Source organism: Achroia grisella, unplaced genomic scaffold, assembly GCF_030625045.1.
Source record: "Achroia grisella isolate CSIRO2021 unplaced genomic scaffold, CSIRO_AGI_Agris_v1 utg487, whole genome shotgun sequence".
NCBI lineage: Eukaryota > Metazoa > Arthropoda > Insecta > Lepidoptera > Pyralidae > Achroia > Achroia grisella.
In genome coordinates, this window is record NW_026712891.1 from 2,119,692 (window position 1) to 2,132,510 (window position 12,819).

Here is a 12,819-nt window from a genome sequence, read left to right on the forward strand (position 1 = left end):
GCGCCAACCCGTTCACACTAAGATGATCATTGCTCCTCAGACACGCAGTGCTTATCACGCGACTTCTCAACGAGGCTGGTTAACGATCACGACTATACTGGACTGAGGTAATTGTAGCGCAAAATCCAAATGCGGGCAATGGACAGCAAACCGCAAAAGCAGTTCAAAAAATATGTTGTGGTCAGCGGCCTAAGCGAGAGATAGCTTAATTGATCGCTCTACGAATGCCATCACCCATATCTATAGTAACGTTATCTTTTACATTTATATAACTGTTTTTGAAATACTAATTAATTATTTTCTAGCAAACTACCCATTTCATTAGTAATTAGTAATAAATATATAAATAATACCTATAGATTGTATACACCGTTATGACAGGTACCTACACTTTTACGAGCACAGATAAGATAATTATGAGTATTTCATTCCTTATAACATACTTAAGAAACACAAATAAAGTTTCAATTTCTACTACAGGTTTATTTATCTTTTCTAATAAAGCAGATTTTGAGCCATTGCACTGCATCAAACGTACCTTAACCAATAGATGTGTTTGTGATATTGTTGGAAATATATACCATAGACTAAGATTTTCACTTTTCTATCAGAGACGATCAGAGACGATCAGACTGATCTATTAATAACTAGGATGGCACATAAGCTAATAACATTGTTTTCCGTGGGATTAATCAAAGCATTCAAGTATATATAGTTATAAATGATACGTCTTATTAGAATGTAGTAGGATCTAAACATAGGTTAACTACTATATTAAAGGCTATATCAGAATATTAGCTACAGAGGTATCAGTTAATACGTATTTGTGGTATCATTTACATAATAACATTGAAGATATTAATTTATGAAGAAGTAGTACAAGTGTTTTAGTAGAACACAATTCCTACCCAAATTTGATATTATTATTTATTAGCTACCAGCCATGAAGTAACTATCTAATGTACATATGTATAAATAGTATATGAAAATAAACTGTAATAATTAGATACATATAAGTTTGAATTCATTATAACTTTTAGCAATGGTTTAATTAATTAACCAAACATAAAATTTAGGCATATAAAATTTAGTCACTTCAACTTATAAAATAAATTAAATGCATTTTGTTCCGCAAAAAACACCTATTACCAATATTGAGAAAAAAATATATAGAATCATATAAAAATAAACGCGATAGGCCACTCTATTTAAAACCTCTTGTGAAAGAACCCTCTTAGGAAGCATTTAACAATTATTCATTTATAACACAGATCTAATCATTATGTGATAGTATTTCTAGCCCTGTATATAATTATGTCTAAGAATCCATATAATATCAACTGTGTACCATACAAAATCAAATTCTTAATTAAATAAAACATTCTCGTAGTGTAGGCGACGTGAGGACGATTACATCATCCAACACAATTCACATTTAGTGATTATAAATGTTTATATTTAGAATATCTATTATTAAAAGAATAATTACTTTAATACTATTCGTTTATTCCGACACAACACAATATGTGTATTAATTGCTTATTCGTATATTAAAAAAAATAGATACTGTATCTGCACTCGTTTAGTCCAAACTATGTTTTCCTATTTACTTGGCCGCCAGGATGTAGGGGTTCAAAAAGAGTACCACACAATAAGCGATTATATGAAAAACAAAGAGAGTTTAATATCTCTCATGTTATAATGAAGTATTATAATTATATAAATAAATAATATAAATGTGTAAATAATATAAGCATATAAACTAATGAAGATAAAATTGAAGAGACTTTTTTTTTTGACAAAATCATTAGACTGATTTATCGATTTGAAAAATCTTAAATTTTATATAACTCTTTTTATCCATAATATTTGAACAATGAATAGCTTTTGTTCTCACTAATTAGATAATGTGTCTAAAAAGTACATGGAGGTTGGTTAGCGCAGGCAGCGTAATAATGACATCCTGTGCAAAGCGTATCCTAGTGAACCGCGTTCTCGGCGACCGGACGTCGAACCCAAGACTCGCAACGTAGAGCCATGCCACAACCGTGTTCTAATCGCTGCCGCATACTGGATAACAATATACTGTAATACATGTTTCTAAAATTTTCTTGCACACGTTCGTATGTTTTGCGCTGCCATTTGTCTCACGATTATAAAACTTTGTCAATTTAGATATAATACACTCTACTAATTTATATTTGATACCAAGTAGTATTTTAGACATTTCTGTAATTATAAAATCGTGCAGTAATAAATACTAGTCAATAAATATAAAACAATATAAACATTATTAAAATTATTAAAGCTGAAGGTTTGCAAAGATTGTTTTATGTCCTCCGTGGCCTGCCACAAAGAAAGATCTAGAACCACTTGCATTCTTTGATTACCTGTGACACACTTGAAGTCGTCGCTCCATCTAGCTTAGGTTCATCTCATTGTGTGTAGGTGCGATTGTTGATTTTTTGCTTATATCCACAAAGCAGCAGCAGCAGCCTATGCTGGAGTTAAAATTAAAGAATTAAATACATTTTAACATCATTCGTATTAAGGTTCATAGAAAATTGTTACCAACCTGCTCAGTCTAGTGTAAGTGGTGCTTAAATAAGTAGAGGTTTTGCCGTCGTACGCTATTTCCCAAGAGCCCGTGGTGAGGGCGTTACATGACATAAAACGTCGTGGCTTTTGCCCCACCGCATATTTTATGCCCCATACAAATCTCTCTCGGTATTTTACACAGACATTTTTATATCGAACGTTTACTTTACAATCGCCTTTACATCACACAACAAATACAATTTATGTTTTAAATAAAACTTACATTTTTCATGTTCGTTTATTAGTATTTTCATAAATATATATTTACTTAGGAACTAAAATTGAGCACAGAGGTATGTTAAGGTACAATACCTATTTACAGATATTGATCAGGAAGCATTCATGTATGTGTCATTCATCTCAATAGTACGTGAATACAACTAATATATTGTAGCATACAGAATGAACCAATCTAAGTCGCTTGAAACAAGCTATTAAAATAGAACAATCCCTTTTTTTATTAAATATAACACAGTTATCAGTTTTATTCATCAATCGACAGTGCTATTCACAAGAAACTTAAAAGCAATTCAAAAGAATAAAAACAATAATAGTTTTAATTATTGTTTTCGGTTTTTTATTATTTAATTATTGGTTTATTTTTGTAAAATAGTATCTACATTTCTCAATAGTATTATTCTTCAATATTAAAGAACCTAATAGACCTTTCTGCAGGTTGCATATTTTATATAATTAACATACTGAGAGTACCATTGTGTATTTACTCCTTTTGTATTAAGTTTCTATTAGAAATATGACTGAATAGAAATTAAATACCCGCACAGACCATATAAAGTAACATGTCTCTGAAGTAACACATTTAAAAAAAGAAGTAATATTATAAGAACAAATGTATCTAAGCGATTCAACAACAACTTTAAAAATCAAGTTTTGTAAAATCTATCTATTTAATAATAATCAATACAAGGTAACAAGCAAACAATATGGTTAAAATATATTATATTGTACCTACTTAAATTAATTCTTTAAACTATGATAATTATATGACGTCGTCGTTGCCCTGTATTGATTTTATGGTTTGCGTTCCCAGTCGTATTACAACAAGATCACATAACCATTAATTTCCCTTCTGATAGTTTTTATCAGCATATATACAATGTTCAGTAAACCCTATATTTAAAAACAAACCACCCAAATTTTAAAATCCTACTAATAAAACACTAATTATTCATCGCTGTAATGTTTTGAAATCGCGTCCAAAATAAATTGGAATGTTCTAGAGTTAATCCATGTAAGACCTGATGGTAGTTCTGAGGTGTCGAGACTTCTTGCTTTTCTGCCAACTGTACGTTCAAGGAAGTAATCATCGTATTCCATGCTATAATCCGGTAATATAGGATTGAACTTCGCGTAATAAATGGCAGAAAAGGCGGCATACAACAGAAGAGCCGCAGTGAATAACTGAAACGAAGAAAGATTAGGAGCGTAAGTGTAAAGTTTCGAGATAGTAAAAAGAGTATTTCCGACATCAGTTCTATTGTAACAAATATTTAGTCATTAGGGTAAAAAATATAAGGATTAACTAATGAGGATAGAGGTACGCGTGATTCATCCTTGTTGCAGATAACATAATGCCTTGCTTGGGTTCAATCGAATTACTATATACAGAATGAAAATTATGACCAATGTATAGAAATACAACAACTACGAACTATACCGTCGATAACGCTATTTAAGCCCCTGAAATAGTTATTGATATTCAGAATAGTATTAGTAATTCACACTGCTTGATTAATAACATTTTCCAGATTAGTAACTCAAGGTGCTATACAGAATATATATAGAGTACTCTGTTTATTTATTTCCTTTTTTAATTTATATTACATTTAATTATTATGTAGGTTTGTTTATTATATTAATTAATATGTAGGTATTGTCATTTTAAGTTGATTTCTACCAGTACTCTTTTTTCCTACTATTTCTTAAGTAATATGTTTGTATTAACCAGTTCTTTTCAAGTTTAATTTACGTTTATACCTATAGTTGATAATTTCAAATCCCTTTTGTGGTAATTTACCATATAAATAGTATCTAAACTCCATATATCATATTTCGATGAAATACTATCGATGATATAAATACTGCTATTTTTGCCGAGAAGCAGTAAGGCTCGTGTTGTTTAGTTTCAACTTGAAAGATGAGCTAGTTAGTTAGCAAACTCTGATAAGAGAGGCAATGGATCGCGCATTACTCATTGTATAAAATGAGTTCAAACTATGATTGTATAAGTAGATTAAGCAAATATTAACATCAAAACAAAAAAGATTAAACATTAAATCGTCTTACATCGAAGTTTAAATTAGTATAAATACAATTATTGAACTATGAATCAATTTAGCTGACATTTTATGATATTTTATTACATTACAACTGATATAAAATAATAGCATTTAGAAATTTTGAATGAAATATTAGCTCGAAACAAAACAAATATATTCATAAAACATTAATAATTATATTTCATATATTCTTATATGCGTAATCAATAATAAGTGGGAATCATAAAGACCATCGTTCGAAGTATGGGAAACGAGCTCAATAGCTAACAAGTTCATTACCGCGACCCACACGCTTGAAGCTCCCAAGTTGTGGCACGAATATATAGCGGAACATAGTAATTGCATTTTACACCGCGTTTACATATTGTAAATGTAGCTACAATAGCCATACAAATGTTCCATTTGATAACTCATTTACGGTTCAAGGTATTTACTATTAATACATCTCTAAAGAACAGGAAATTGCTAATCCAACATTCTGTTTAGAATCTATTCGCTTCCGGGTTTTTTCGTAAATTTTATGCTCCTAAACTAAAAGTCGTAAACAAACCCTTATACAGATTTATCCATCGATTATTCCGCTATTTCTCTAATAATCGGGTATTTGATATTTTTATGTCATAACCTGATATAATAACAATAAATATTTAGTGTAATTACAAGCTAATATAATGCAGAAAATATATGCAAACAAGGTATACATATAAACATAGAAAGCAACTGCGACGTGAAAAAGGAGAGTTAGATTATTTGTGAGTATTATATATAGTAGTAATATGTATATAATATATTATTATAATAATACAGTGTTATTTTTATTTGTGTTGGTCATGCTAAAATAAGCATGACCACAAACAACGTAATGATACAATACAATACATTCTGTTAAATATATATTAAGCTTCTCGTACCAGCACCGCGTAAAATCTGCATTGGTAATTAAAATTACAAAGTAAAACGTCCCTTCTCAGATGCTTTTAAGTATAATTAAATGCTTGTTAATAATACTATTATGTAAAACAGTAAATATGAACAAAAAATCCGAAAACATTACAGAGAAGCACTTAAAAGCAATAAAGCTTATTTTCAAAATGAACATTTTGGTGAGTTGTTCAATCGTTTTTCAATAACAACCGTTTGTTTGACCTCAACAATGGGCTCTACGTCCGTTTATGTAAATTACGTGAGAAATTTTAAAACTAATATAAAATCACTATAATTGTCTTCAATATTCAACAAATACACCTTGCAAAATGTACGACGAGTTCTCTGCTTCTTATTTAATACACTGATGTAACCAATTTTCTGAACTATTATAATATTATTATTACGCAACCGTTTTTTATTTGCATTACGAAAGATATATTTTTAAATTTAAGTAAATATTTTTTGTTACAGTGAATGAATGAATGAATGAATGAAACGATCCTCTCATGTTATTTTATTTAATTAATTAAAAAATTGCTCGTAATCCTCTGTTCACGCTATTCTTATTCGGCACGATATTTTTATTCTCAATTAGAGCATATTATGTTTTTATGAATTAAAAAATCAGTATCTCTCCAATATTTGAGTATATGCTTAGTATTATAACTTCCTTACCATCTACATCCACATCTACATTGAGTGAATTTTATCTTCATAATTTCTACATAATTTATAGAGTTGAAGTAAAAACGGTACTACATACACCTTCCAGTTGAGAATTATCACCGATATTACTAATTTACATAGAGATGTGAACCACAGTAAATATTGTATGTACATCTAAAGAGGCACCGTGGTTTCAGTTAGCGACGTCGGTCACCCAGTTCAGGTAATACCGTTATCGTTACCAGACGAATCAACGTAAGATACAGATAAAGAGAGATTAAACTATCTTACCAAACAAAAGAAAGTATTGATAGCAATATTTACTAGAAAAATTCCATGACTCTTGAAAACGCGTAATCTTTATGTACATAGTATAAAATGAAGTCGCTTCCGTTGTCTGTTCGCTTAAATCTTTTAATCTGCGCAACGGATAACGCTGTTTTTAGTATTGCTAAAAACTGATAGAGTGATTCAAGAAGTTTTATATATACATATACACCCGTGCGAAGCCGAAGATAGTATATAATAAAATAAGTGCTACTCCCGCAACAGCACATAATTTTTTTTAAATTACTTAACTAAGCCAGAAATGGAATCGATACTTTTAACTACTTAGTACTACTTACTAATGATAAAAAAACGAACGAAATATACTTGAACTTGTTTTATGTATAAATTTAAACAAATATAAATTTAGAAGAATATGAATGTTCTGATGTTTTAGTCATTTTATGCTATTTATTAATACCTACATATTATTATTTTGTTGACCTTAACAACAAAATAATAATTTTAAAGCCGTAGAAATATCTAATGATTCGTACATAGTAAATAACATTCAATGATACTTCACTATTATTGAGCTACCCATGCCTGACGGGACATTGTCGCTGCAACATTACTGAAACTGTGTCAATGTTATGACATAAACGTCATTCTTGTAATTTTGATTATTAAATGACGGTAAAGCGACAATTTTTTCAGACACCACAATTATTAACTACGACATTTTATCGCTACGATGCGCAACGGTGCACTAGAGGTCACAGCTATTTGTATGTATTTATCAACCACATCAAATTACGCTTTGCCTGTGTTGAATTTTTTATTTGCACCTAGTGTTCCTGCACAAGAAGCAAGAGCAACAGTCTACTAATAAACTGAATTGCCAACTTTAATTTGCGGACGATAATATTCTTTAAAATTAAATTGATACAATGTGAAGTTTATTCAATTGATTATAAGACACTGAAAATATTTTTTTCATTCAATATAACATATCACAATATATTATAAGAGCTTGGTGTACAAAACTTTGGTACATTTTTTATCGACGGAAAGCACTAGGTATATGTTGCTATATTCATAAGTATCGCCATGGACATCGTCGTTACAAGATCACAGATACGTGGATACTGTGTTGTGTGTTAGTACCCTAAATAATCATGATATTTAGGTGCCATGTTATGCGTCATAGTTTAAAATAAAACGCAACATTACCTGGAAAGCGCTCCAGAACTTGAATGATCCCTCGTTGATTATCCAGTCGTAGTATCCGGCCCAGGGGTCTGTGTATCGCCCTTGCTTCATAGGTTTCGCAGTCGTAGTTGTAATGTTATAGACATGTTCGTCATAATAATCATCAAAACCTCGCCCACTCTCTTCAAGGGTTATGTTATTTGAACCCCGTCTCTGAAACTGAACAGTTTCAACAAATTGAAATAACGTTAGACTATGCCAATTTTGGACTCAGTATACAGTTTACTGTTCATATTAACGCGTATTAATTCCTATTAGGTATATAATGAGGTAGTCAATCAGATTGTTTGCTTCTATTAAAACATTTCTCTATGTTTAAAAAATACTTATAGCAGCCTATTTATTATTATATTTATTAAAAAAAACATAATATATTCATGACTTTGTGTTTCTTTAAATATCCATATAGCCTATAGAAGTTATTTATTTTCTTTATAATACACAATCATCCCATTTATATCCTATTGTACCCGATTTGCTTTTAAACAAATTAAAAACTACTTGTCCACTATCATTTTATTGTGTTTGATCTATTACTAAGTATGATAATGAAAATTTGAACTTTAAAATAATTTCCGAGATTGAAAGGTAGTCGATGTAGAATTACCGCCGATATTCAATCGTGTTTACTTACTGGAACAACTGTTGAGTTTTTGGTAACGCTTGCGCCAGTATTGGCTCGGCTCTTATTGATATTCCTAACTACATCGAGTAGGGTCCTCAGACCTGCCATAATCAGCTCAGACGGCGGCATGTAATTGCTAGCAGGCACAGACTCCTCTTGAGGCTCGTCAAACATATTATCTGGGTGTGTGTCGCCATTACTAGAAATGTTAATAAGTATGATATAAATTTTTAAAAGTAAAGTATAAAATTATGTTCTACAGTGTTGAATTTACGCGATGTTACAATACAAATACAGATTTTTCAGTAATACAGATCATGGAATTAAGTTTAGGTCTTCTTCATAACATTTCTAAAGGTAATTCTTTACTGTATATGTCTATTTTAAAGTGACTAAAAACACAAATAAAAATAGACATACTTAGAAAAGCGAATTAGAGAAAATCTTAACGATGGTGGGAAAAATACTAAGCAAGTGGGTAAACAGATCTGTCTGTTTGTAATAATTATTTACATCCACCGATATCACCATTCAACATTATAATTTAATGCTTTTAAATATCCTAATTACAGAAAATATACCTTTTATGTACTGTGAATAGATATTTAATTTAATTACAGAAAATAATATCCGAGAAGGGCAGAATCTACATAAAGTACCATATTCTACATAAATATTCAGATAGTAAATATCAATCGAGCATATGACATCTAATAGCAGAGCAATAACATATCACACACAAATGCAATTCATATACCGCTAAAACGTGTTCATTAAACTAATTGGGTCACAGTTAGGAATATGAGTATATGGTATAGCGACGCAGTTAGATGATGTATACTTAACATTTAATTAATTTTGTTTCGAATTCTCTGGAATAAATTGATGAAAAGAGATTTACAGATTCTTCATATGTACACATATTATATTTTCGTAATATAAATATATTTTGTAATAGGTTTAATATTTAATTTAATTTATACCTTATAAAGAACTATTTAAATCTATGTATTTGGGAAAGGACGGCCTCATTCTTACTCTACATCTTACATTAATTTATTATTACAGTAATTTAGAGAGATATTGAGTTAGTAATCATTAATCTCTAGCCACTTTGACTACAAAGTGGAGATTAATTAAAGTAATCTTAGTAGATTACTTTAATTACAAGTAAGAATCAGACATTTTTCTAATAAAGCAGTCATATGTAATAAAATATATTAATTACCGTTTAGGATATAAGAAGCACTTACTGTATAGGTATATAGTTATATTTCCTATAGGGCGGTGAGTATGGGGTGGCGGTATCGTACCGCGCCGGCGCCGCTGCGCTCACGCTTACCGACCACAGTGCCAACGCTGCGGCCGCCCAAACCAACGCATGACACGACAGAAATAATGTGCCCTTTGAAACCATTTCACCCTAATATTCAAAATTAAATAATAAAATTAGAAAAGTTGGATTTATATCACTTCAGTTTCATTAAGACGGTGTTCCAATTAAGTTTAAAAAAAATGTACTTCACTGTCGGACAGTGGTTACAAGACTGACTGATTTGAAATGTCACCATCCCGTTAACCGTGTAAAGGGAGCGCCTGAAATATAGATACTGTAAATACTTCGTTGGCATGTAGTTCTATGAGTAGGGTGTAAATTAAATTTGCAGTATTGACAGTGAAAGCGCAGGAAGCGACTCACAGTCAGCGGAAGAGTACGCTATACCCTATATTATTTAAATAGCGGTTATTTCTATCTAAATTATGACGAAGGTACTCTATGTACACACATAGGATGTGGCCTTATTGTATACCAAATTTAACTGTAAATACAAACATTGTACTAAACACAAAAGAACTTGTATAATAATTTTATGTGACTAATAATTTAGTTTAATTTTGTCATATATTATAAGATATCTTTGTATTAGCATTATGTATTATTTTATAATATTACTGTAATATGAATATTGTTAATATTAATAAAATAATATAATATACTATTATATTATACCATTAGCATGTAATCAATACTCGCTTCATCCAGTTATTCGTTTATTTTGCTGTATGTACCTATACACTAATGTAATAATACATAATAGATTATACTAAATTTCATGAAATCAACATCAACATCAAATAATTTTAATTCAATTTTGTAAAACAAACCATGCATATCCACCAGTAGGTATAAAAATGCATGATATTTTGTATTGCTGTATCTTATATTATTTATCCGTTAAATAAATGAATATATACACTACTACATAAAGAATACTAGTAAATAAATAGTTTTTCAACTTGTAATATGATATAAATAACTGAATACTCGCAAGTGACTACTCGCTACAACTGAGAACCCGCCCCAAAAATCTGTAAGACAACTTTATCACCGTAACCAGAAACTAATAAACCTAACACGAACATGTCTTGTGTATCTAGACCATCATCTCATTTGCATATTTTCGTTTCATAGCCCTAATTACAAGCTATAATAATAATATAATTATCGGTCTAAACGTCCAAATTTATTATAGTCATATGTTTTAGCCGTTTACCATTTCATTCACTTCAATTTACTTAGTATATTGCTTCTGACTGCTAGCTTACATTATTTATAAAATCTAATTTCCTTCAATTTACACCGCTGCCTTAAATAATATGCAAGAATGGTATAATGTATATAGCCACAGATTATAAGGTTGTATTAAGTGGACTGAGTTCTGAGACTTCCACACGTTTTTAACCAACTCTACTACTGTTGGATGGCAGTTTCATACCAATAAGATACATTTGCGTAAAACTGACAAGCAACTGCATGAACTATTATAAAAATAGTCCTGTAATATTTGGGTATTTCCTATGTTTGAACGGGCAAGCGAGTACTGTGAGACTCCTACTCACTAAAAGCTCCAAGCTATTCCGACGAAACACCTATTGCCGAAATCGAGTAATAGAGTGTCTCAATAGATCTGGAAATAGGCTAAAATACATATTTTTATGTAATTAGAAGCGCTAAGAATCTAACGGCCCACCTGGACAACTCGTTATCATCTGACGCCCGCAACACAAATCCGGAGTACTAAGATATAGATAATATACAAACACAGATGAATTATTAAAAACTCTACGGCGCTACAAATACTTAATATTTCAAATTAGTTCAAGATAACTGTCATCACAATGTTATAAAATTAGAGCCTAGGTATATACATATATGCAAAAATATTAAGTATTCTAATAAATTGCTTGGTAATGTTTGCATAAAAAATATACAATACAGACACCAGAGCTCACCAGACGGCCTATTGTTTGTAGTAGAAATGAGATGTATAAGTATTGATTGTTTACACCACATATATTCACTTACATTTTCTTTTCATATTATTCTTATAATGTCAAACTTATGTAGGTAGATCTTTTCTTTTACATAGTATAGAACAAAGTTACCGCCGCTATCTGTTTGCTTATATCTTTTAAATTACGTAATGGGTTTTAATGCAGTTTTCATCCATAGATAGAGTGATTCAAGATTTGTAATGTATCCGCACGTAGCCGTGACGGATCGCTGGAATAAGTTTGATATCTAAATAAGATATAATGTAATATACTATTTCGCAACTAAAACGTTTTATGAACTGGGTACTGGTATTAATATATCAATCGTCTGGTTGAAAGTAAACGGGATAGTATTGTACAGTAGGAAAGAACGAAGAAATAAAAATTATTTATTCAGTGCTTTTTAACAATGTTACAATATAAAAAACCATATAAAAAAAGAGAATAAAATACAATAAAATGTATATACAATTAAACTTAATTTAACATGTATATAATTAAAAATAAACATATAATAATCATTTTTTACATACATAAATGGCATTGAAATAGTTCCTCTCAGCTTTACTGTATATCCTATGTGAACATACCGCTAGTTTTCACCAAAACGATAAAATAATAGATATACCTATATAAAAATGGGGATTAACTATTTTAAATATTAATGACAATAAATAAAACAGAATTAGAACTAAAAACACAAACCAATTATATACACTAAAAAGAAAAATAAAAAAGAAACATATATATATAGAATATAAACAATTCTTATATAGTTTCTTAAAGGTGATTACTGATTTTGCGAGCGTGCTGGAAGCTACCACTTTA

At 30.2% G+C, this 12,819-nt stretch overlaps 1 protein-coding gene across 1 annotated transcript; it reads right to left on the minus strand.

The window, feature by feature from the left end:
- Positions 1-3,783: 3,783 nt before the first annotated feature.
- Positions 3,784-10,072, minus strand: LOC131846064 (uncharacterized). Its single transcript, XM_059195285.1, has 4 exons — positions 9,909-10,072; positions 8,665-8,854; positions 7,992-8,189; positions 3,784-4,020 (listed from the first exon to the last, which is right to left on the minus strand). The coding sequence occupies exons 1-4, from the start codon at positions 10,070-10,072 to the stop codon at positions 3,784-3,786; spliced, it is 789 nt and encodes a 262-aa protein (XP_059051268.1).
- Between the last annotated feature and the right edge of the window lie 2,747 nt (positions 10,073-12,819).